The sequence below is a fragment of the Microtus pennsylvanicus genome, chromosome 13, assembly GCF_037038515.1.
Source record: "Microtus pennsylvanicus isolate mMicPen1 chromosome 13, mMicPen1.hap1, whole genome shotgun sequence".
NCBI classification, from domain to species: Eukaryota; Metazoa; Chordata; class Mammalia; order Rodentia; family Cricetidae; genus Microtus; species Microtus pennsylvanicus.
Window position 1 is genome coordinate 64,334,683 of NC_134591.1, and position 27,216 is coordinate 64,361,898.

At 43.3% G+C, this 27,216-nt stretch overlaps 1 protein-coding gene across 1 annotated transcript in view; it reads right to left on the reverse strand.

Moving 5' to 3' along the window:
• Positions 1-4,283: 4,283 nt before the first annotated feature.
• The window catches only part of Stx12 (syntaxin 12), a 29,732-nt gene continuing 6,799 nt past the window's right edge, over positions 4,284-27,216 (reverse strand). Inside the window, exons 2-9 of the mRNA XM_075946392.1 lie at positions 19,640-19,709; positions 16,829-16,928; positions 12,834-12,971; positions 12,471-12,514; positions 10,579-10,684; positions 8,527-8,599; positions 7,480-7,562; positions 4,284-5,786 (exon numbers count right to left, since the gene is read on the reverse strand). Coding sequence (XP_075802507.1) covers positions 5,694-5,786; positions 7,480-7,562; positions 8,527-8,599; positions 10,579-10,684; positions 12,471-12,514; positions 12,834-12,971; positions 16,829-16,928; positions 19,640-19,709 — 707 coding nt within the window. The 3' untranslated portion in view covers positions 4,284-5,693. The remainder of the gene's footprint in view (positions 5,787-7,479; positions 7,563-8,526; positions 8,600-10,578; positions 10,685-12,470; positions 12,515-12,833; positions 12,972-16,828; positions 16,929-19,639; positions 19,710-27,216) is intronic.

Below are 27,216 nucleotides of genomic sequence, written 5' to 3' on the forward strand. Positions count from 1 at the left end.
GGGGCGCCTCTGGTGGTGATTTTTATTTTGAAGTGTGCGCCTTTTGCTGTGTTCTCCTTGGTCTCTGAGTCTGAAGCGGCTTGTCGGTTTCTCGCCCGCTTCTCCTCCAAAAGCTCTTGAGTTTTGTAATCTGAATTAACTCTCAGCACCCAGCCTTTCGTGCTTCCAGAAGCTAGAGATAAGCAAGTGATCGCTAGAGAGAGAAGTGATTGCTCATTCCGTTTTTGTTCCAGCCCTCCTCCGGAAAGCTGCATCCGAAAGCCGCATCCTTACTCATTTGTCCTTTCTCATCCAAGTCCGGAGTGTTATAGCTCAATGGTAAGAATGCTCAACATGCACGAATGAGATCATTGGTTCATTCTCCAGCACCAGTAGTTTCAGAGGCTTGAGGGCATGATTAGGTTACTAGGAGTCTGTGTCAGAGATTATGTAGGCTGTTTATGAAAACTTTGGACAAACTGCAGCCAGGCGCAAGCCCAAACAGAAAAAGACGTTCTAAGTTACATTGAGCATAGATCAAATGGTTAATAAAAGCCCCTTAGGATTTTTCTACTTGGGTCATAGTGACCATACTATACAAGGAAGCATTAGTGTTGCCATCTTCCTCTAAGCCCCTCCCTTGCTGGTTGTAATGGCTTTGTCTTTGGAGTGCTAACGGAAAGTATATATTTCATATGATCGTCTCACATGGTATTCCCAATATTCAAGATGCATTAATTCCAGGAGAGGCTGAGTGCGCTATCCAGCCTCACGCTAAAACAAGGATGGGATTCAAACCTGAGTCTACATAAAGTCAAAGGCCAGGCTGTCACTATTCTCATGGGTTCCTCACAGACTTACATTGCTAGTATGCAGCTGATGTCCCTTTTACACTTCCGCAGAAACCTGGCATGATGACCTGGCAGTTTTCTTTTTTAGGAAACAAATTGTGGAAGGGTGTGGTAGCACATGCCTGAAATCCCAGCACTAGGGAGGTAGAGGTAGCACGATTAGGAATTCCAGAAGACAGACTCAGCTACACAGTCTAAGCTTCTTGAGATCCTATCTCAAAAATTCTGGAAAATTATTAAGAAAAGGTCTGCTAGACAGTTAAAAAAAATTAAATAAGCCTATTTAAGAGACTTTCCTCTGGATCAGTTTCCAAGTTTCAAGATGTAACTGCAACGTTACATCAGGCTGGATTTTTTTTTTAAGATTTATTTATTATGTATACATCATTCCTTCCATGTTTGCTTGCATGCCAGAAGAGGGCACCAGATCTCATTATAGATGTCTGTGAGCCACCATGTGGTTGCTGGGAATTGAACTCAAGACCTCTGAAAGAGCAGTCAGTGCTCTTAACCTTTGAGCCATCTCTCCAGGCCCCTGGATTTAAAAAAAAAAGTTTATTTATTTTATGTATATGAGTGCTCTATCTCCATGTACGTCTTTATGCCAGAAGAGGGCATCAGATCCTATTACAGATGGCCGTGAGCCACCATGTGGTTCTTGTGAATGGAACTCAGGTCCTCTGGAAGAGCAGCCAGTGCTTGAGGTCAAGTTTGGAATTGGGATTTCCCCCCCATCAGCTCGGTCTTTGGGTCACAAAGCAGAATGGGGGTATTAATAATTTTTTTTGTATTTCATTTTGTCTTACTTTACTTTTTGAGACAGGGTCTCTCTACATAGTCCTACCTATCCTGACTTGGGGCCTGGAGAGGTGGCTCAGTGGTTAAGAGGACTGGCTGCTCTTCCAGAGGACCTGGATGCGACTTGAGCTGAACAGTCTGCACTAAGTGACCAAAAGCAGAAGCTTCGTTCCCACGACTGGGGCAGTCTCTGAAGGGAAAATAAAAGACAAACAAAATAGTGGAATGTGAGGGGCTCAGTGATTTATTTTGCCGACTGAATGGTAATTTAGCTTCTTTTCCTTCCTTAAAAAAACAAAACACGGGCTGGAGAGATGGCTCAGTGGTTAAGAGCATCGCCTGCTCTTCCAAAGGTCATGAGTTCAATTCCCAGCAACCACATGGTGGCTCACAACCATCTGTGATGAGGTCTGGTGCCCTCTTCTGGCCTGTAGACATACACACAGACAGAATATTGTATACATAATAAATAAATAAATATTTTAGAAAAAAAACACACATACACACACACACACTGACAAAACAAAAACAGGGTCTTTCTATGTAGCCCTACTGTATAGGCCAGGACGGCCTTGAATTCATGGTCATCCATCTGCTTCGGTGTCCTAGCATTCATTTCCTATATTACCATGCCTGCCTGGTAACTTCACTTTGAAGTCTCTGCCCAATGGTACAAAGCAGTACAAGTTTATCACAGACTGCACACTGAGTGGTTGGCACTCTCCAAAGTCTTATGTGCATGTGGGTATGCACACATGGACACATATGCCTGCACCCCTGCTCTGAGAGCACCAGTCTAATATTTATCAAATTCTTACTGTGAAACATTACCAATGAGGTGGCCAGAATACTTTTATTTACTCCATGTAGCACTAAGAGACTACTAGAGGGGCTGAAAAGTTGGCTCAGCAGCTAAGAGTGTTTTCTGCTTATGCAGAGAATCAAGGTTCAGTTCCTAGCACCCATATGGTGGCTCACAATCGTCTGTAATATCAGTTCCAGAGATCTGACCCTTGCTCTAAACTCTAAGGGTACCAGCATGCACATGGTACATAGCCATACATGCAGGCAAAACATTCATATACATAAGATAACATTTATTTTTCGTTTTAAGAAAGTGTCAGAGTACCCAGCAATCCTAGAACATTCCAATTTCAATACAGGAAGCTGAACAGGAGGTGCAAAATAGAAAGGAATACAGGAATAAATCTATAAATTGTATGTTCAGGCTATACATCTGTTGTCTTAGGGATTTTAGAGTGAAAAAGAAGACTGGACTGATCACTCAGTCCCCACCCAAGCCCATATCCAGTGCTTTGAATTGGCCCACCCCAACATCTACCCCATCTATGACCTGTTGAAACGCGTGAAGAGACTTGTCCTGTGGAACCATAGCCACAGGATCTCCATGACTCTGGGCAACAGCACGATGTCTGAGAGGACTTTAGGTGGGGGTCCAGTGTTGATGGTGTACCAAAAGCCAGAAGGCTTGAACCAGACCAACAACTCATTACAATGAACATTTGCAAGTAAAGCTGTTTGGACAAAAGGGTCAATAGCATGCCACATCACAGCTCTCGATGCCACTAAATGAACAAAGATGATGGAGAGACAGGAAAGACAGAGGAGTGAAGTATTTTATTGTTGCTGTTTGTTTTGAATTATTTTATCTTTTAATTTTCTTTTGGGTGGGGGACACTGTAAGGGTGATGAGTAGATATGGAGGGAATAGGAAATGAGTGGGTTTGGGGAGGTGTTGTAAAATTCCCAAAGAATCAATAAATAATTCTATTTTTTAAAAAAAAGACCAGTTGAGAAAACATGGGGCTCATGGGCTAAGCGATGTGTCTAAATACCGTCAACAAGTTACTGGTGGGGAATTCTTCAGGTCTTTCCCGCCCCACTCTAGTTTTGGACTTGCAAACAATGGTTCTCTCCCTGGCTACACACAGTACACATGTGGAGCTTTAACAGATTCCTGTGTCTAGGAAATATACCAAACTAATGAAAACGGAATCTCTGGTAGGGAGACCACAGCTTCGCCACCCTTTAACCGTGGTGCCTCCAGAGATCATCAGGCACAAAGCAGGATTCTAGGAACAGGTTTATTAGAGCTTTTTGACAACTGCCACAAACTCTAGAGCAAGTTCCTATTTGTTCCCATGGCCATCATGATAACCATCACTCAGTAGATGACACGGTATTATGAAATTACAGCCACTTCATTGTTCTCAATAGTTTGCCACAAGAGATCTCCTTTTTTATTTCTTGGATTGTCACAAATGATGTATCCAAGACCAGATTTGAGAACAGGGGCTTCTCTGCAGCTGCCATGTGGGTCACTGGTTATGCAGACAGCAGTCTTCTCTTCCTCTCCCTCTCTTTCTTAAACACAGAGCCTGATCTCAAACCTTCTAGGTACCCCAGCCTGGCCTTGAACTCACAACCTTCCTGTCTTGTCCCCTCAGGTTCTTGGATTAGAAGTATGTGCAAACCACAGTTTGCTCTCTGTCCTGGTTTTCAAAGAAAGGCAGCAATGCCTGTTCCGCTGCCGAGCCAATCCTTACCTGTTCTCCAGTCTCCTTGCTGGGCTGCGTTCTCATGGCAGCACATTACCTACATCATTAGGACGTTAACTCAAAAAATAACTACAAAAGCTTTTAAATGTTTATTTGTATGAAGTAGGCGGGATGGTGCAAAAGTGCAAAGAAACTTACGCATTTGGGCCCTTATTTCCCTACCAATCACATTAGTGTAGAACAAGATTAAGTAACATTAAGAGGAATAGAAGAAATGAACATAAATATACCAACAGTAGCCAAGTCCTCCAATGCACTGAAGGATGAGCTGACGTTTTCGGCCTCGATTCACATTTATCTGAACACCTAAACCAATTACACTCTCTCTACTGTTCTAGGCCTGTGAAAAAGGGCAGTGGACAACATTTATATTACAAGACCTTTTATTAAAACTGTTTTTGTCTAAAACTATGCAGAGTTTGTTCTCTTGTTCATAAATTAGGCTAAGTCTAACATCACTAAACCAGTATTATTTACAAAAATGAACCTTTTCTATGCTTTATCAGTAGGTTCACAGACCTAAGTTTTAAACCCCACTTCAGTCTGAATTTTAAAATCTTGCCATCAAAGCCAGGTAACACTTACCAGGCTTGGGTCAGCCTCTAACAGCAGCATTTATCACTAACCGGAATGTAAGCCACAAGTGAACGACAGGACAGAGTCATTCCAAACAATTCCCATCGGCTGCCAAAATCATGCTGTGCCTAATTCTCCCTCTCTGTGCAGACAGGCGGAAGAGGGCCCGACTGCTTATAACAGTGTTAATGAAACGAATCTTTTTACAACTGGAGTGGGTGACTTAGTGTGCGGGAATGGACTCTGTAAATGACACCAGCAGACAATGAAGTCAATTTAACTTAAACCCAGACTTTCATCCGCGCCCTGACAATGGGCCCACTCTGACAGACAGGCTCTTTCCATTTCATCTGCAGTCACAGGTGCAGGGTTCTTATTCCCCAGTTACACATAGTGCCAAAATCTTGCAAAACAGAGATCAGATCCCCCCAGAAACTCAAATCAAAATGTTAAATAAAAATTGCTGGCATATTGTACAGTTTCTCAGATCTCAATAGGCTGGCTCCAGAAAAAAAATTATCTCAAGATGCTCATAAAAAGGTAAAGTTTGTATATGTACAAAAAAAAACCCAATATTATAAGATTGTAGTGTCACCTGTCAAAAAGAACATCCACAATGGAACTGTCAATAAACACTTGGGATACAGGGCAATCAAAATACAAGAGAAAGGAAACTACACATAGTTAATTCCTTATCTGAGAAATCAATAGGATGTATGCATAAATTGATAAATACTGTCTCCATGGGTCACTAATTCCAAGGACTAGTTAGTAGTTAGTTTCTAGCTAAATTATCACAGGACACTCTGGTTCACGCTCTCTTCTGTGGTCAGTTTGTTCTGGCAAGATTCCCTCGAGCACTTGCTCTTGAAAACAACTCAGCAGGAGAAGGCTCTGAGGCAAGCACACCTCACTTAGAAGCAAACCAGATAACCACTCCCAAGACTGTAAGAATTACTGACAGGACAAGCGCGAGGATACACATCTTCTTGCGAGATTTTTTCTGAGGAAAGAAATATTTAAAGACACTCATGAAACAAGTAAAAATTTTTATACCTAAGATTCCAAGAGTGCATCATAATCTGCCTCCTTGAATTCATAATAACATTTTCCTATTTCCCTGCTAGGACTGAACCCAGGTCCTTGTACACACTAGGTATGTATGTGCTCTACTACCGAGCCACATCCCCAGCCTATAATTAACTCTTACCATGCAAAAATATGCAAACATCTTCCAAACCCCAAGCCATCAGTTCTCAACAATAAGTACAAGTTAAATTGTTCGCAGAGGAGCTACACCTCTGTTCTCGGTGTCATTGCTGATCTGCCTTGTCTCACACTGGCTAGCTTGCTCCTAGATCCCCCTCTACCGTCCATGGCTGGAATTACAAGGGTCTGAGGATTTGAAAGTCAGGACCACTGAGCCTTCTTCCTAGGCCCTTAGTATTATAGTAACTATTTTACACCTAGTACAAATAGGATGTTCACTGTAAAACATACAAGCAGTAGAAAAAAAGATTTTTTTCTTTAGATAAGACTGTTAACATGATTCTATTTCTTTCTGTTCTCTGGTGTTTTATTTGTTTTTGAGATAGGGTCTTACTATGTAGGCTTGGCTGGCTGGAGCTGTCTCTACAGGCTATGTTAACTTAATCTACAGAGATCTACTGCCTCTGCCTCTTGATGCTGGGTTAAAGGCTTGTGTTCCTTCTGGTCACTCATCCATGCACACTGTTGGTTTGTTATATGTTTGTTATAACTGGATCATACTGTACATTTGAAGTTTTTCTCATTTAACATTTAGCACAAACTCTCCTTTTCTGCTATAGCCTCACTAACCTCTCTTAATTCCCACATAACACAACACTGAGTAGAAGTGATTACTCAATTACTGCTGTAAACTAAAGTTATCGCTTTTCAAGGAAATATTATTACAAAACACAACTCCTCAAGCATATTAACAGATAAAATACAGCTGCCCCAGAATAGCCCAGGAATACAGAAATGACTAAAATGCAAACTACTTTTAAAGAGCCATGCAACACCAGATGAGAGAGAATAAGGACTTCCTTTTCTATAACTAAAACCTGAGTTGCAGACTCCAAGAAAGAGCTGTGTGCAGTGTCACATGACTTTAACCCCAGCACTTGGGAAGCTGAAGCAGGAGGATCTCTGCAAGTTCCAGGCCAGTCAGGACTACACAGTGAGACCCTAACTCATAAAACAAACAAGCAAACAAAAAACCCAAAATGATTCATGAAGTCCTAAAGACAGAAGAATCCCCTTCATGGTTAAGCCTGTTTACAAAGAGCTGCCACAGTTGATTCTAAGCCGTCCATGCTCGGAGCCAGCAGTCAGCGTAAGGTGTCTCTGAAGCTCCACTTTCCCTGTAGCTCTTACTCCCCCAACAACAGCCCAGATGTTTACAATGTAAGATTAGCATCATGCTAGATTTAGGCATCAAGCTAACTCATGAGACTAATTTTGCATTCACACAACTTCTGTATAAGTTATTCAAGCTTTGATAGTGTTGGTACAAAGATAAATACTAAAAATGGGACTGGGGCTACAAATTATGACTGCCTGCCTCCAGCTTAAACCCAGGCAAAGGGCTGCAACTGCCTGCAGTGTCAACACAGCCTAGTTGTTCACTGAGTCTACAGTACAGAGGGGCTTTCTTGGGTGTTGACTTTTACCTGATAATAAGCAGCTCTTTGCAGCTGATCAGTGGCTCTTTCCACATGCACCTCTGAGCTTTCCACATTGGCTTCTATGCTATCTGTAAAAAATACAGTGCACATTTCAGCACATTCAGAAATTTCAATACTGCAAACAAAACAATTCCCTTCTTTTTTAAAAATGTATGCAGGTGTTTTATCTGCATGTATGTCTGTGTGCTGTGTGCATGTCTGGAGCCTGGAAGAGGGCCTGAACCCCTTAGAACTGAACTTGCAGATGAGCGTGAGCTGCTGTGTAGGTGCTGGGCACAAACCTGAGTCCTCTGGAAGAGCAGCTACTGTTCTTAGCTACTGCACCATCTCTCCAGCCCCTCGGAACAGATTTGATGCCAAGATCTTAATTTCACTACTACCACCCAATCATGAAATTAAAATTTACTTCTTTTCATTTAATTTTCTGAGATAGGCTCTCATGTAGCCTAAGCTGGTCTCAACAGTCTCAGCAATATGCCACGCAGCTGGCGCTGGCCTTGAAGTCCTGACCCTCCACCTGAGTGCTGAGGTTACAGGTAACTTGATAAGAGAACATCCCCATTCTTCATAAATACTGAAATATTTAATAGCAAGAGGTTACTAAGAATGCGATTCACCTATACAGGGTTTAACCTGTCTCAAAAAACCAAAAAAAAAAAAAAAGCTTTTAAAAATTACTAACCCCGCTGGGCAGTGGTGGTACACACCTTTAATCCCATCACTCAGGAGGCAGAGGCAGGCGGATCTTTGTGAGTTTGAGGCCAGCCTGCTCTACAGAGTGAGTTCCAGGACAGGCTCCAAAGTTACAGAGAAACTCTGCCTCAAAAGTTGCTAACCCCATAATCCTGCAAGAGTTTGGAGCTAAAAGCTGGGGTGCTGACAGATCTTTGACCTATACAGTTAACTCTATAAGAAAATGAATTCAGTAACCTTAAAAAAGAGAGAGAGAGATTACTAAATTTAAGTCCATAGGTGACCCACCTTATTGACCTTTGTACTCACCCAAGGTTAGAGGGATTAATTAGTACGTACCAATCAGGTCACCTTGGTCATGGATCATCATGGCTAAATCTTTAAATATCTGATTGACATCCAAAATGTCAGCCTAAGGAAGACGAAAAAAATTAACTCACATTAAGCAACATGCTAGAAGATTTCTTTTCTTCCCTAAAGATTAACATATCAATGTGTTTACAGCTTTCCCACTAACAGAAAACTCTATTGCTGCTTAATACTGTAGAACAGATGGCATGAGACCCACCTGTCAAGCAGTATTATTGCACGCGTTACCTGAGAACTAGTAAGATCCTACTCTGGATCAAGCCTAGACTGGAGTGCTGACGTGGACACACTCTCAGTGTGACAGCTCTACATGGGGCACGCCAATGTCATGACCACTAGAGAACTCAAATGGCTTCTATAGGACCGCTGCCTGGGAACAAGTGGAAGACAAACAGTCCAGGAGCTGGTTTCCCCCAGGGCTGAAGCTGGGTCTATGTGAGGAACTACAGGATGGTCACAGCTGGGAGGGTGACAGGATGACATGGTTTGCAGGCCTGCTGTTCTGACTGAGAGTCTAATGGCAAGTCAGCTTGGTGGTCTACACTGCACACTTTCCCTGGCTGTGCTGGAAATAAGATTATTCTCCACAGTCAGGTTTTTGCTTATTCACAGGTAATACTCCATGGCCTGCCACACGTCAGGCAGAAGAGCAATGGATTAGCCTGTTAAGGGTATGCTAACTGCCGTGGTTTGAATAAGCACTGCCCCAGTTGGTGGACTATCTGGGAAGGATTAGGAGGTGTTTCACTGGGGGATGACCTTCGAAGTTTCAAATGTCCACACCAGGCCCGCTCTCTCCTTGCCTTCAACTCGTGGATCAGATATAAGCGCTCAGCTACTGTCACAACTCCATGCCTCCCTGCCTATCACCATGCTCCCGCCATGATGCTTATCGACTCACCATTTGACACTGTAACCAAGCGCCAATTAAATGCTTTCTTTTAGGGCCTGGAGAGAAGGATCAGCAATAAAGAACACTTGTTGCTCCTGCAGAGGACCCAGGTTCAGTTCCCAGCACACACATGGCAGCTCACAACCACCCAGAACTCTAATCCTGGGGATCTGACCTCTTCTTCTGATCCCTAAGAGCACTCATAAACATAAAAGGTAAACTAAATTTTAAAAATTTAAAAGTTTAAACCACATCTCCTAATCCTTCCTACACATTCCAACAACAGACAATACGCTTTCAAACCACCACTCCTTAGGAGCATACCTTTAACAGCATTTAAGAAAAATGTTTTTATATGTTGCCTTGTTCATGATGGAGTTCAAGGAGCCAAGAACAGTCTACAGAACTCTCCTCAACCACCACATCAAAAATGGCTCCAACTGTGACCCACTGAAGTGACAAGAGCTATACTTGGAAATGGAATTCTTTCTTTCTTTCTTTCTTTCTTTCTTTCTTTCTTTCTTTCTTTCTTTCTTTCCTTCCTCCCTCCCTCCCTCTCTCCCTCCTTCCTTCCCCGCACTGGTGTTTTGCCTGCATGCATGTCTGTATGAGGGTGTCAGGTACACTGGAACTGGAGTTACAGACAGTTGTAAGCTGCCATGTAGGTGCTGAGAATTGAATTTGGGTCCTCTGGAAAAACAATCAGTGTTCATAACCACTGAGCCATCTCTTCAGCCTCAGAATTGGACTTCATAATGTAAAAAACAGAGCAACAGCTTTGGCCCGCCTTTCTGTTGGGCCATTCAGACCACGGCAAGGAGTGTCCCACAGAACCCTGGTTAACTGAAAGACTGCTGCAGAGATGGGGAAAGTTCCAGGAAGTAACACAGTATTGTCTGCCTTGCTGTTTTCTATGCATGTGTCTCTCCTGGAGACCATGCATGAAGTGAAGTTTGAGGAAGCATTGAGTGCTCCTGAGAGCCCAGGCCAGCAGCACACAGCAGTAGTTCAATTTTGATAATATAAAGTACACAAAGACTCAATCCAGCCCTTTTCATACTAATCCAGCAAAAAATCTCCAAACATCTGCAGATGCCCAAGCCAAACAAAAGCCACACCCTGCCTCTTACCTCCAGCTGCCGAATCGCCGTCTCCCTCTCTTTAATAAGTTCCAGGTCTTGTTCAGTGATGGCTGCCTCATCCTCCTGGCTCTGCATCTGGTTCCACTCCTCATGGCTACAGAGAGACAAGTACTCCAGTTGGTTCCTTCTCTCTAAGGTACGAGGAGTCATAACTACATCTCTGCTGACAGCAGGACCTAGACAGACATTACCCAGGAGCCAACTCTTCTGCTAGCAATGCAAAATCTCTGAGGGCCATATTTCCTCTCCAGAGACAAGGATGCGATACAAAAGAAAATAAAATTGCCACAGAATTATGGAGGACAGGCCTCCTTGCCTTTCTCACTTAGGGGCATTTTTTGCAGTCTTGCTAGGACTTACTAGACGAGGAAAGTATCCACGGGTTTAAACTCGAGGTGCACTGACCTAGCTCTCCAGGGCACACCCAGAGCACAAGCTGAGTCCAGGGGCAGTAAATGAATGGAGGAAAAGTGGAGGACAGTAGGCTCCGCCATCAAACAGGGCTTCAGCAACTCACCTGTGAGGAGCACATCTGGCAGGAAGTTCCTTGAGACTCTTTTAGGACAGACTCTACTTCACAGAAAACCAAACTAAAGGCTAATGGAAATGTTTGCAACTTGATTTTTTCAAGTACTTAGAAGAAAAGTATGCTACTTATTAAAAATTACTTGGAAAATTCACTATTATATAGTTTCTGACTCTTTAAAAAGTATCATTATGGTCTGGAGGGATGACTCAGTGGTTAAGAGCACTGGCTGCTCTACCAGAGGACATAGGTTCAATTCCCAGCACTCACATGGCAGCTCACAAATGTCTGTAAAGGTAACTACACTTCCAAGAGATCCAACACTCTCATGCACAATACATACAGACAAAACCAAGGCACATAAAATAAAAATAAATTTTAAAAAATCATTACATGTATAGGCTGGGTGTGGTGGTACATGCCTTTAATTCCAGAACTCAGGAGGTAGAGACAGGAGGATCTCCTTGATTTAAGGGCCAGCCTGGTTTGCAAAGCAAGCTTCAGGCCAGTCTTAACCACTGAGTGGTCTCTCTAACTCTATCTATTTACTCATTTACTCCCTTGAGTGTCAAGCGCTGTAGTGTAGGCTATCCTCCAACTCTCTTGATCCTCCTGCCTCATCCCTAAAGTGCTGGGGTTATAGGAATGCATTACTGTGCCTGGCTCAACTCCCTGGCCTTTTTTTTTTTTTAAAGATTTATTTATTTATTTATACAGTATCCTGCCTGTAAGCCAGAAGAGGGCACCAGATCTCATTATAGGTAGTTGTGAGCCACCATGTGGTTGCTGGGAATTGAACTCTAGACTTCTAGAAGAGCAGCCAGTGCTCTTAACTGCTGAGCCATCTCTCTGGCCCCTCCCTGACCTTTTTAACTTTTTAATTTAATTTAATTTTATTTTGAGACAGGGTCTCACTGTGTAGCCCTAGCTGTCTTGGAACTCACCCTGTAGACCAGGCTGGCCTCAAACTCACAGAGATCCGCCTGCCTCTGCCTCCTAAGTGCTGGGATTAAAGGAGTTGTGCACCACTATGCGCAGCTCTGATTTTTTAAAAAGTGAAAACAGTCACAAAGAGGCTGGAGAGAGATGGCTCAACTGTCAAGAGCACTGGTTGCATGTGTTGAGGACCAGGTTTGACTCAGCACCTACATGGTAGCTCACAACCATCTGAAACTCCAGTTCCAAGGGATCCGAAGCTCTCTTCTGGCCTCTATAGTTACCAGGCATTCACAAGGTGCATAAAATTACATGTAAGCGATAGCTCCATAAACATAAAAAAATGATGATAATAATAATAGGTAAAAGGTGTGGACTGGCAGTAACTACCCAGCAGGCTGAATGAATGACTCTTTACCTGTCAAATGAGACGAGCTGCTCTTCTCTTTGCCTGTCTTCTGCCTAGAAAGCAGATGGCATTATTGCTGCTGTTATCCAAAACCATGCCAGAGACACAAAACACGGGGAGCCTTAGCTATAGGACCAAAGAGTGACATCCCTCCACTCTAACATCTATAAGATGACACAGGACTCTGAAAATATGTCGGGTCTTGAGTAGGAAATGGATGCATGCAAGTCTGCCTCAGTGCAGACCCAAGGACAAAGCATTCTGCTGGTGACTCTCATTTGGTACGGAGTGAACAGGGCCAGTGGTTGGAAAGGGAGAACACCTGGGGGAGACTCTGGGCTTGCAACGGCCTTCTCTTGGGAATGAACTCACAGAAAGACGAGATCCAGCTCTTGCTCTGGCGATACTTTCTTTCTCCTTCTCAGACACCCTTCTCTGCACGGCCTGGAAATTGTTCAAGGCCGACGAGAAGTCATTCATGAGACGCTCCTTCTGAAGTCTCTGCTGGCGCTGAAGAAATCAAGCAAGAACTTGAAATTTCAAACAACTTGGAATCACTTGGTTTTAATACCCATTAAAAGCGCAATTATACAGCTAAGAGATTTCAAAGTATAAAAATTATTACAAAATAGGCTCTTCCTTAAGTTAGTAAACTTGCTCCTTCCTAACCCAAATCCCGGGTTAACCCTACGGACTGGGTCAAAGCACACTGATGAACCTGAGAACAAGGTGTCATTGATCTCATAACCCAAAAGGAACTGCAGTTTGGAATACTTGTTGCCTGGAGAATCTAAATGCAAAGTAAAGGCCTTTGTACTCAGACTGGACTAAAGGGACTATTTTTTGTGAAACTCTACTCCTTTATACTGAGTTACGAGCTTTCCTGGAAACCATTGCTATTTTCTTTTACAGCTTTTCTTTTTTGAGTTTCAAATTTTTCAAGAACTTGGGGCTGGAGAGATGGCTCAGTGGTTAAGAGCATTGCCTGCTCTTTCAAAGGTCCTGAGTTCAATTCCCGGCAACCACATGGTGGCTCACAACCATCTGTAATGAGGTCTGGTGCCCTCCTCTGGCCTGCAGACATACATGCAGACAGAATATTGTATACATAATAAATAAACAAATATTTTGAAAATTTTTTTTCAAGAACTTAAAAACTACCTCATTTACCCTCAGGCGACCTTCACTAAGCATACTCATATCTCTCAAAATGTACAAATAAAGAGGCCTGCGCTGGGCCAGACCTGGACAGGGAACAGCGTCCCAGTCTTCCCCCACGGTACAAGGACACAGAAAGTTGTGGCAGTGACACGGTGCTGGGGTTAAAGGTGTGCACCGCGAGCCTGACTTAAATATTGTATTTTTAAAATAGCTTATTTTCCCACATCATAATGGTAGAAAATAGCAAAACTTAAAAAAAAAAGGTAGTTTGGTAGGATCCAAAGCTGTACAAATAAGAGAGGCTAAGACTGGAAAAGCAGGAAAGACTAACTAGCCAGTTCCAAATGTCAACCAAGTGCATTCAGGAGTCACCTCTAAGGAACAGAGCAATGGCAACTGAGCAGGGAACACAACCTAGTAACTTGGAGAAATTAGACTGTGATGGCAGCTGGAACAGGAAGAAGTAAAAAAACTTACTGCAACAATCTAGGTTTAGTGGGTAGGAGGATATAATGGCAGTAATTGGATCACAAAGAGGAATTTAAGAAACATTATGACTTAGTATCTAGAGATGGAGGAAGAGGGGTAAAATCAAGAATGACTCAGATTTCAGACCTGAGAAAGCGGTGGCAACACTTGAAAGCAAGTTTAGGTGAGGATTTTTTTCTTCTTTCTGGGATTTTAATCTTTGCATTAAAAACAGTATAACCAGCACAGTGGCCCACGCCTTTAACCCCAGCACTTGGGAGGCAGAGGCAGGTGAACCTCTGTGAGTGCAAGGCCAGTCTGGTCTACAAAGTGAGTTCCAGGTCAACTAGAGTTACATAGTGAGACTTTGTCTCAAACAAACAAACAAGTGTCCCACCCCATCCCCAAAATTCTGTGGGCTGTAATCCCAGTACTCAGGAGGCAAAGATGAGAAGACTGCTGTAAGAAGGGACGGAATATCACCCCCAACCTTACCAGCTAAAATTACTGAAGCCAGGGATGATAATACATGCCTTTGATCCCAGCACTCAGGAGGAAAAGGCAAGAGGATCTCTGTGAGTTCAAGGCCAGCCTGGTCTATACAATGAGTTTCCCAGGACACCAGGACTACACAGAGAGACCAATGAACAAACAAATAAATAAAAACTCACTGGGTCAAACACAGGGCCTTATACATACCAAGCAACCACCCTAGCACTAAGTTACCCTCAGTGCCAAACACTATTTTTAAGATATATCATAAATACCTTCTGCTTTACTATACTCTTTATAATTATAATTATTACATACATTTTATGAACTTGTTTTTAGTACATTTTATGTAAACATTCGTTCCACTGTTGCCAGTTTTAAATCACTATAAATAAAGCTAAAGTGAGTCCCATTATAATGGTAATTTATACTTGATTCTAAAACAGACACATCTTTTTCCCCTTCAGAATTTTTTTCCCTTAGGGATTAGATCAAAAGGCACATTTTTTTTTTCTTCCTGTGCTACGGATAGAACCAAAGACCGTGCACATGCCAGCTAAGTGCTCTACCACTGAGCTATATGCACCCAGTCCTTGCATGTAAACTATTTCTATGATGACAGGTAGAGCCAATCAACTCATCTCCTAGGTTTGAATGAGGAATTCAGAAGACCACTATCACCACACTTTACAGGGAGGAAGTATATTCAAGAGGAGATGCCAAGGGTTGGAGATATAGCTCAGTGGTTGATCAGGTATCTAATATACGCAAGGCTCTGGATTCCATTCCCAGTACCATACATAAGTTGGAGACAACAAAAGAGGTATTGTCAACAACAGCTGGCAATACAATCAAATGCCTGAAGGCTTTGGAGCTAAATTTGGGGAACTATCTGGGTGCCACAATTACAAAAGGCAGTACTGAAGTCTGTAAATGAGGCTCCTGAGGAAGAACGAATGGGGTGAAGAAATCAGAGTCAACAGCAGAACTTTGGAGTGTGCCAGCTTCGAGGATGAAACAGTGAAGAAGGCTGAAATCATCTTGGGCACCATTAGCGTTGGGGGACAGAACTAAAGAGTATGATGGAAGAGCAGGTTTCAGAAGAGACAGGGTGATGAGAGGACCAGAGAAAACAAAAAAGCCAGGTGCTCTTAGAAGCCAGCAATGGGAAGGCAGAGATGAAGGATTGCCACAAATTCTAGAGCAAACGGGCTACATAGTGAAATACTGACTTGAAAGAAGGGAGCTCAAAAACAAAAAACAAAACAAAACAAACAAACAAACCCAAACCAGGAGCTGGCCACTGATAGAAAGCGGGTGTATGGGCTAGCATATAGGGCACTGGGGAAAAGATGAGTGATGGGGCCGACAAAGAGAAGTCAGCACAACAGGAGAGAAACAGAATTGTATTTCACTGAGGAGAGCATGTTTGCAGCGCTATTTTGTATTCTTAATGATTCAGGCTAATGGAAGGGAGTAACAGCATTCATAATCCAAAAATATATTTGTCTTTGGCTTTGTCTTTGGAACACATTAGCTGAAGTTTTTGGTAGCAGACCTAACTTTCTATTTATACTTTTCTGGAGTACTTATAATACTCCGCCTGCACTAGGCCTTTAGACTCCTTTTGCACACACTAAGGACATGCTGAATGCCAGGCACCCTGCTACACCTCATATACATCATTGCCACAAGAGTCATGCTGCCTCTGTGTACAGGTAGTGTAGTAACTTTGATGGTCATTGTTACACAACCTGTAATTACTTGGAAAGAGTCTCAATGAGGGATTGTTTGCACTGGGTTGGCTGTCAGCATGTCTATGGGAGACTGCCTTAATTAGTGCAGGAGGATCCAGCCACGTAGGCAGCACCATTCCCTAGGCAGGAGATCATGAACTGTGTAATAGCGGTGAAACGGAGCTGAGCGCAGCATGCAGAAAAGAGCAAGCACGCATGCACTCATTTCTCTCTCCTCTGACCATGGATGAGATGCGGCTAGCTGCTTCAGGCTACCTTGATTTTCCCATAATAATAGACTGTAAGTTGGAATTGTGAACTTAAAAAAAAAAGCCTCTTCTAGGCTGCTTTTTGTTGTAGTATTTTATCACGGCAACAGAAAAGAAACTACGGCATGTGGTAAGAAAATCACGGTTCAAAACAAAAGCCCTTCTTGCTTTTGTTCCACACACAACTACTCTATCAGAGCAAAGTCCTTTTCTATCAACAAACAAAACAGAAAATACCAACCTGCTCTGATGCAGACAAGGGTAGGGGCAAGGACCCTAATTCCTTCAGCAACTCATTTGTCTCCTTGGCGAGCTGATTTGTGGAGTGCTGCAGCTGTTGCCTGAGAGAGAAAAGACAGGAGTCAGGGCGCCATGGCTTCCTCAGAGCTGTCTACTACTATTCCTTTACGCTCGGGGGGCTCCCAGTGCAAGGAGCGAAGGGCCATTCAAACAGGTGCTTCAAGGCCTGTGCTCACAAACCCACTTCAAGGCCTTCCCCATTACTGAAGCAGTTCCACTGAGCAGAAAGATGCTTAATGATACCTGCTTCAATGATACCTGGAGGAAGCACAGATAAGGAATCTCAGCATTTGGGAAGAAAAGTGTGACAGTATTCTGATACAAACATAGGAGTAATCACTACCTACACCCAAACCTAACAGCTTTAACACACTGAGCTCACTTAAAATCCCCACTGATTTCCCAGGAGCTCTGCATTGTCAGTACCTACACAGTCCACGGACTAGGGCTACCGGTTAGATGAAACATGCACCTAGAAAAAAAAATTCCAAAGATCTATTTCTAAGCTCTTGCTTAAAAGCTGATTCTTTTGCAGATTTATCCTTAGATTCCCTCCCTTGTTATGCCTGACTTTCTAGCTCTTCCCTCCAAAACATAGCCCTATGCCATTTAGAGCACTTGCCTCTTGTGCAAGATACTGGGCTCAATCTCTAGCACCATAAAAAGTAACAACCAAAATCCACCCAGAGAGAAGCTGGGTGCTGGGCACAGTGGCCTTCACCACTAGTCCCAGCTCCTCTGAGGCTGGTATAGGAGGAACATTTGAGTCCAACAGTTTGAGGCCAGCCTCTGCATAGTGGGATGGGTGGATGGAAGGAAGGAAAAAGAAATTCAAGAGGGAAGAACATGAAATGTAAAAGTGATACTATAGAAATAAAAAATAGATAAATAAAAAGTTCTTCCCTATGAAGGTTTTATGAGGTGACAGAGAAGCCACATGCTATAGTCTAAACTCATGTTGAAATCCTAGCCCCCAAGTGATGTTATTAGGAGATAGGACTAGAAAGGGATGAGCTTCTATGGGCCTTTCGTGAACGGATTAATGCCTCCTTCGCCTCCTACGAGGCACCAGAGAACTGCCGGCCTTACCGCTTCCACCAAGTGAGGACATAATGAGAAAGCATCAGTTGCCTAGCACAGGGCATACTCATTTAATCCCAGCACTCAGGTGGCAGAGGCAGGTATATCTCCAGGACAATAGCCTGACCTACACAGTAAGTTCCTGATCTACACAGGACAGCTGGGGGTATAGTGAGACCATTTCAAAAGGATAACAAACACTAAACGTTATCTGTGAAAAAGAGGGACCTCATTAGACACCATATCTGCCAGAGTCTTGATCTTCAACCCCTCAGCCTGGAGAACTATGAGAGAAACAAATTTTGCTTGTTTATGAACTATTTTGTCTATGATCTACTGCTGTAGCAGCCTTACTGACTAGGCCAGCACATCATCTTTTTCACCGCAAGCAGACAACAAGAGAGACAGAAGGAGTCCATCAGAAGCCAGACCGTCCCAGAAATGCTAGCAGATGCAGACATGTCACCTCTCCCTAGAATAGCATCCTGTGAGAGCAGTCACTCCCTCCCTCACTTCACAACATTGAGAGGAAACAAACAAGGCTGCTCAGCAGACTTTAAAGAATCTGGTGGTGCGCTCCTTTAATCCCAGCACTAAGGAGGCAAAGGGAGGCGGATCTCTGTTGAGTTTGAGGCTAGTCTGAGATCTTGTCTTGGGGGGAGTGCGAGGGGCATGTATGCATCTGTGTGTATATATATCTGTACCCACATGCACATATATACATATATATACACACACACACATGCATACACACACATATACAAGAATACCAGAACTTTTAAAAAAATGACATTTTATTTGGTGTGTGTGTGTGTGCATGTGGGTACAGGTGTGCCAAGATGCATGTGGGACAAGCTGACATTAGAAAACAACTTTCCAGAGTTAAAGAGTTCTCCTTCCACTATGTAAATAACAATCAAACTCAGATCCCCGGCTTGACGGCAAGCTCTTTTCTTTACTTGCTGAACCATCCTGTTGGCCCTAAAGAATAAAGTTTTACTTCATTATTTTATGTAAATGGGTGACTTGCCTGCATGTATACCTCTGCACTACACGCAAGCAGTGCCCACAGAGGCCAGAAAACAGAGCTGGATCCTGTGGAAATGAAGCTATAGACAGTTGTGAGCCACAATGTCAGTGCTGGGATTTGAACCGTGTCCTCTGGAAGAGCAACCAGTGCTCTTAACCACAGAGCCATCTCTCCAGCCCCAAGACTAGAAGCAAACATAAAGTCAAGAAAAATGCGATCTTTAAAAACATTCAGTTTCCCCACCAGACCATTTCTTTTCCCTTGCACAGTTTCTCGCCATCACTGAGAATGAACTTTTTTCATTTAGAGCTGGAAATCACCTAGACTAAATCATCAGGAGTCTTGTGTCAACAGAGGGTCATCAACACAGGGACACGATATGGCTCATTGAAACAACTGAAGAGTGGAGGAGTTCCTTCTCTAACTCCCTAAATAACTCTGCGAACCTGGCCAAGGGAAGAAAAGATGCAGTTCAAGGCAGGAGAAATCTGGATCCATTAATAAACTTTGGTCCCCTCTCCCAGATTCAGCTATTACCACCTGACCCACTGCCTCCTGTTCTGACCTCACAGACCTGAAGTGGGCAGACACTATGTCCTCAAAGGCCAGCACAAAACTCAGGCTTGTTGGGAAGCTACTCACAAATTTTCCTGGAGCTTGCTTGAGTCTTGCTTAGTTCCAAGTTGGCTCATCAAATTCTTTATCTGAGCAGCTAGAAAGAAGGGAGGAAATTTATTTTAAAAAATAAACACATTCATCGTGAGCATCCAACTTCTCAGAGCACTCCTCGCCCCATAACCCACACGCATGCAACTAACAGGAACCAGGCTAAGACCAGAATCCTGACAGACACAATCCTCCAGAGTGCTTCCCAGGAGCACCCTTCTCCTCCCGCGTATGACGCTAAGCAGAGGTAGTTTGGTTTGTTGTCTCCAAAGAACTGATCAATTCTTCTCAATGTCCCATGACACTAACTGTTCAACCCCCTTAGGACTGGGAAAGCAGTGGATTGGAAGTGCATGTACCAAAGCCCGGGGTTCCATCCCAGTAGCACAAGAAAGAGAAGGAAACACTCACTACCTCTGAAAGAGCCTCAGAGCTACAGCAATCTGCAACGTCTTCTGACTTGTTTTTTTGAGACAGTCTCAACCTGCAGCTTAGGCTGGCCGCAAGCTTCCTATCTTCCTGCCTTAACAGCCTATGAGTCAGACTCCTGATGATTTTGTCTAGTTGGATTTCCAACCATAAATAAAGAAAAATGATTTGCAGTGATCCAAAGGGATCATGAGGGAGAGAATACATGGTCTGGTGGGAGGACTCCTGATTCTTTTTTTTTTCAAAAATCACATTTTTCTTGACATTCCAAGTGTGAGTCACTACAGCATCCTGCAACAAGCAATTTTAATCCATGGGGCTGGGGATGTAGTTTACTTGGTAGGGAGCTTGTCTAGCTTGTATGAAGTCCTGGGTTCAATCCTCAGCACATCATTAAAAAAAAAAAACCAAGCCAAGAGTGGTGCATGACTTTAAGTTCAGAGGTACCCAAGGGTATGTAGGAAGTTCAAACACAGTCTGGAATACATCAGATCCTGGCTCAAAAACAACAACAATGAAAATGTATCTAACAATATAAACTAGCTTTTAAGAAAAAACGGAAAATGTTTCTAAGAAAGACAATGAACGTTTATTTTAGCAGCAGGTGAACACTTATTAAGTTCTTCTCGTGTCAATACTTGATCAAGTTGTGTGCACACCCTCTAACTTCTATAGCAATGGTGTGAAATAGATATACAAGGCAGGCAATACACATATCTTATCTGTGCACACACAGTACGTGACACAGTAAATTATTCAATCCCAGGCACATAGACTCCAATGGAGAGCATTCTTTCCTAGATGGCATCACAGTCAAATACACAGTTTTGCTCAGCCCCTTCCTTTTTCTAGGTATCTGGTAGCCTGGGAATGCTCATGTTTTAATCCTCCACCTCCAATCTCCTGGCCTGGCCCAGGCCTAGCAAGAGGGCCTGTGTCAGTACTGGTCTGCAGAAACCTTACTGTTCTGTCCCTCACTAGTCTCTGCAAGAGACAGAGCCCTTGATTTCTTCTTGCCTTGCTTTCTATTTTCTTTGGTTGTCACGGAAGGTCGGGGAAGATTTACTAAGTTGGAGGATAGCTGCATGTTGTGTGTGTATGTGTAGTGTGTGTGTCTGTCTGTCTGTCTCCTTGGGAACCCAGGACCTTGCACATGCTGACTCATCTAAAGAACTATCTAAAGAACAGAACTTATTAACTGACTACTCTTGTTGGTTCACGTGAAGTAGTGTTTACAACTAATTTTGTTTGTTTGGTTTTTCAAGACAGGGTTTCTCTGGTAGCTCTGGCTATCCTGGAATTCACTCTGTAGACCAGGCTGCCTTGAACTCGAGATTCACCTGCCTCTGCCTTCTAAATGCCGGGATTAAAGGCATGCACCACCACGCCAGCTGGTGTTTACAATTGATCGATCACAGATGCCTGGGACGGAACTTACGCAGATTAATAGAAATGGGTTAATTCAAAATATAAGAATTATCCAGAAATATGCTTAAGCTATTGACCTAACAGTATTGCAAATAATATGGTTTCTGAGTGATTATTTCAGGTCCAGGCGGCTGGGAAGGAACGAGCACCCTCCGCCAACAAACGCTCAAAAGTAGACTACCACTGACTTGTTCATCCAGAGGACAGCACCTGCTCCACACTGTCCTATACCCCAGACGGCACTTACTTCAGGAAGTTTAAGTTCTCAAGGGTGGATAAAAAACACACATCAGGAGGGGAGATTCCTACCAAAACAAATAAATTCAAGTGAAGGGGAAGCAGTAGGCAAGGGGAAGTCACTCACACCTGCTGGCCGGATAAGCAGACAATGATCACAGATCTAAAAAAATGCAAGAGGAAGCAAGAAGCCTATGGAGAGGAGGTATTCCAGGCAAAGAGAGTAACTAGGGCAAAGTCCTCAAAACAAGAGCCAGTGGTGTGGTATGGCCAGAGCTGAGTGAGCAAGAGATAAAAGTGTTCGCCAAAGAGGTAGTGGGAAGCCAGGTTATGGAGGACCTTGTGCAATTATGATGAGATTTTAATTAAATGGCAAGCCCCCAATGGGTTATGAACAGCATGCCGTAACCAGAATTCAAATGCAGGGCTGGTTCCGATGGCTGTATGCTTTGAGTCACACAGAGTGGCACTCAAAGAGCTGACTCCTAAAGGAAATAGAATGCAGTCACACAGGGTTGGTCTGGATTTTCTAGGGTTCCACTTTGCCCTACCCTGCTTATCTGACAGTGCCCTAACCTAACTGCAGATAGGCTGGTGTCCTTGCTCTAACCTGCTCCCCTCCCCAGTGCCCTCCCACTTCCGGGACTATGCCTCTGTACTCACTGGAGACCAGCAGAGTACCAGGCGCTTGGTGGGTACAAGGATGCCGGCTGAGTCGGTCACTTCCCTTCAACTTTATGGCATTCACATTAAGGTGGAAGATGTGAATTAAGGACTCAGGACTAAGGAGACTTGGCCATTAACCAGACGTGCAGAACTTGGCATGGTGCTTTGTTCTGCTGGGCCCCTTTCTCACCACTTCAGGTTATATCCAGATTTAACTAATTTTTATTAAATACTTACTATGTGTGTAGAGTTTCACTTTTTCTCATTAAATCTTGTAGTTTGCTCTACTTAGCCAAGACTGGCTTCCATACATAACTGAGGACAATCTTGAACTTCTGATCTTCCTGTCTCCACGTGGAGTGCTGGGGTCCTCACGGGCATGGGCCACCATGCCCAAATTTTTGTGTTGCCAGAGATTAAACCTGAGGATCTGCGCATATGGGGCAAGTACTGTGCCAGCGGAGTCACACCCTCAACCCTCCCATTAGACATTGCTACTACTGACGACTAAATGATCACCAAAGTCAGCAACAATGGAACAGCTTTAGTCCCAGAAGGACGGTGGGTAACCATGGGGTTTGTCTGCAACCCAAATATGTGGCTCAGAGATGGTCTACCTGTGCTTTGCTTATTCGAGACAGAGTTTCTCTGTGTAACCTTGGCTGTCCTAGAACTCACTCTGTAGACCAGGTTAGCCTTGAACTCCGAGACCCACCTGCCTCTGCCTTCCAAGTACGGGGATTAAAGGTGTGCGAAACCACCCAGCCCTGTGACTTTCTCAGTCTTGTCAAATGCAAGGTACAAGCTGGGCATATCGGCACAAACTTAATCTCAGGAGGCAGAGGCAGGCAGACCTCTGTGTGTTCAAGGTGAGCCTGGTCTACAGAGTGAGTTCAGGCCAGCCAGGGTCACACAATCAAGACTCTGTTTCAGAAAAACAAATAATTAAATAAAACTAAACAAAAAGTGGAGCAGCTGAGCACGGCTGTGAGCCAGCACTCAGAGGGTGGGGGAGGAGCTGAACCTCAAGGCCAATTTGGACTACAGAGTGAGATTCTGTTTAGAAAGCAAGCCAATGCCGGACAGAGGGGCTGCACACCCTTAATCCTAGCACTCAGGAGGCAGAGGCAGACAGATCTCTGAGTTCAAGGCCAGTCTCCTCTATACTGCAGTTCCTGGACAGCTAGGGCTACACCGAGAAAGTGGGGGAGGGGTAAGCTGAGAATATCTAAAAGTGTATCAAAGTATGTAACTAGGTTTTCATTACCTTTCAAAACATTAAATACTGGGCTGGAGAAATGGCTCAGAGGTTAAGAGCACTGGGTGCTCTTCTAGAGGTCCGGAGTTCAATTCCCAGCAACCACATTGGCAACTCACAACCATCTGTAATGAGATCTGGTGTCCTCTTCTGGCCTGCAGGCATACATGCAAGCAGAATACTGTATGTGTAATTAAATAAATCTTTAAAAAAAAAAAATTAAATACTTTTAAGGAAGCTGTGGAGATTTCACAGACTCTGGAAAAAGGCAATAACTAGTTGTTTTCTGTGTACTTTCAGATGACATAGAACTTTTCTTCCCATCTAGACTTTTCTGATTTCCTTTGTTGAAATCATCTGGACTTCCGAGTTTAGAAGTTTGGGGAAGCAGGGCTGGGAACTTGGAAGTCACTTGCTTAGTAAGCACCGGAATGAATGTAAGCCTTCGTTGGCTCTGTCTTTCTGAACACTAAGATACCTTCCTACAAGTTTCCATCCAGACGCATCAGATGTCCTAAAATCCAAACCATGATGGTGACAGGGTCTTCCACTTCCCAGACCAGGCAGAGTTGTTCTTGCAGACTGCCCTCTGTGAGCACAGCATGAGGAACTGTGACTAGTGACCACTGGTCCACACAGTTGACACCCAAGAGCTGCAGCCCTCCCAAAACTTAAAGCACAAAACAGGAATGTTTACACATACATTTATTTTCATTTGTGTGTGCCTAAAATATCAAAATGATACATTTTGAAAGTATTTTTAATCAAAATGAGTTCAATCTAAAAGAATCCTTTGTCATTTGGTTAACATGAACAATCCTTTCCTTTGAAAACTTTAAAATTTTTTTTATGTAAATGGGTATTTCACCTGCAGGTATGTCTGCACATCACTTGTGTGCTTGGTGCCTGAGGATGCCAGAAGAGGGCATCAGTCTCCTGGAACTGAAGTCCAGGGTCAGCCACCATGTGAGCTGTGGGAATTGAGCCCACGTCCTCTAGAAGGGCAGCAAGTGCTCTTAACCCTTGAGCTAACTCTCGAGACATGAGCACTCCTTTTCTAAGAATTCTAGCAAATCAAAGTTTTGTTTTGGGGGGAGGTGGGGTGAGCAGAATGGTGTGGGAGTGTGTGGGTCAGAGGACAACCTTGGGTGTCATTCCTCAGGGGCCACAAACCTTGGCTGGCCTTTGACCTCAAAGGCTCCATCTGCCTTGGTCTCCCTGGCACTTGAAGTAGCACATCTGGGTTCTGGAGACCAAACAGAGACGCTGAAATAAGCTAGCTCTTTACCCCTCTGTGACATGTTACTTCTAGGAATGTGGTTTAGTGGTCGGATGCTTACCTGCCATGCACTTGTATAGCCTTGAGCTCAGTCCCCAGCACATGAAGTAGGTAGACATTTATAACATTTATAATATGATTTTGCATGTGTAGACTGGCCGGGAGTGAGCCAAGGGTCTTACTGGCTGAGCATGTGCTCTACCACTGAGCTACACGCCCAGCCTTTGTTAAAATACTATGGATAAGGGTTGGACTGATGGCTCAGTAGGATACAGCATTGCTGCTCTTCAGAGGACCCAGGCTCAGTTCTCAGCACCTACATGGCAGCTCACAGCTGTCTGTAACTCCAGTTATAGGCACCCAGTACCCTGCCCTTCTTGGTCTCTTTAGGCACCAGGCGTGCACATAGCACACACATACAGACAAATGCTCATACACGTAAAATAAATAAATAAAAAATACTTTAGATAAAGACAATTAGTACCTCCTATGAAATGTTACCTAATACTAAAAACTATGTTTATGCCAAATGTAAAGGCAAACCCTTCTGTTTTGTGTAAACATTTTATAATTTTATAACAACGCCCAGGTCTAGCATGGTAACACAAGTCTGTCATCCCAACACTTGGGACACAAAGCAGAAGGATCAGTTAAAGGTCAATCTCAGATATCTATACAGTTTCTAGGGAAAAAGAAACCACTAGACCTTAACCTCTCCTATCTCTGACTTCTCATTTTTAAAAGTGTGCCCTGGGGCTGGAGAGATGGCTCAGTGGTTAAGAGCATTGCCTGCTCTTCCAGGGGTCCTGAGTTCAATTCCCAGCAACCGCATCAACCACATTGTGGTTCACAACCATCTGTAGTGAGGTCTGGTGCCCTCTTCTGGCCTGCAGACATACACACAAACAGAATATTGTATACATAATAAATAAATATTTAAAAAAAATAAAATAAAATAAAAGTGTGCCCTGGCAAAAATTATTTAAGAAACAAGGGCTGGAGAGATGGCTCAGAGGTTAAGAGCACTGACTGCTCTTCCAGAAGACCCGGGTTCAATTCCCAGGACACACATGGCAGCTCAGACCTGTCTGCAACTCCGGGGTCTAACACCCTCACACAAAATATACATTCAGGCAAAACAATGATACGAATAATAACTAATTTTAAAAAAAGAAACAAAAAAAGAATACGAAGTAAATCAATTTACTGTATATTATCGCTAACATCAACACCAAGAATTATTCTAATTTGAATACTCCTGATGTATTTTTTAGCAGATATCAGCAGAATCTAAATGTCCCCATGAACCACAATCCAAATCTATTTAATCATATTGAAAGCAACTTCCCATCACAGATGGGACAAAATTCTTCTTATTTGAGACAATCTAATGTTCTAAATCAATATACTAAAAAATATTCAGCTGTTAAAGACTAGGCTCACAACCAAAAAATAAAAAAAAAAATTCATAAGATGGAGAGATGACTCAGTTAAGTTAAGAGCATTTGTTTTTGGGTTTGTTTTTTTTTTTTGTTTTTGTTTTTGTTTTTCAAAACAGGGTTTCTCTGTAGCTTTTGGGGCCTGTCCTGGAACTTATTCTGTAGACCAGGCTGGCCTCAAACTCACAGAGATCCACCTGCCTCTGCCTCCCAAGTGCTGGGATAAAAAGTGTAAGCCATCACTGCAGGGCACATCTGTTGTTCTTGCAGAGGACCTGGATTAAATTCCTAGCACACATGTAAGCTTATAACTATCTGTAACTCCGATTCCAGGGGACCCTGACTCCCCTCTTCTAACCTATGAGTCATACACACAGGTGAACACTCATAAATAAACATATTCAACGAAAAAAAACATTACTTATACTACAACATAAAGCAAGGCCAGGTGTGATGTCACATGTGTTTAATCCCAGCACTCAAGAGGCAGAGGCAGGCAGAACTCTATCCAGACCACCCAAGATACATAGTGAAATCCTGTTTCATTTTTAAAAATAAATAAATAGGGGGCTGGAGAGATGGCTCAGTGGTTAAGAGTATTGCCTGCTCTTCCAAAGGTCCTGAGTTCAATTCCCAGCAACCACATGGTGGCTCACAACCATCTGTAATAGGGTTTGCTGCCCTCTTCCGGCCTGCAGACATACAGACAGAATATTGTATACATAATAAATAAATAAATATTTTTAAAAAAAAAATTAATAAATAAATAGAAAATAAAACAAAAGAAATCCACCAACTCAAAACCTATGAAAAGGCT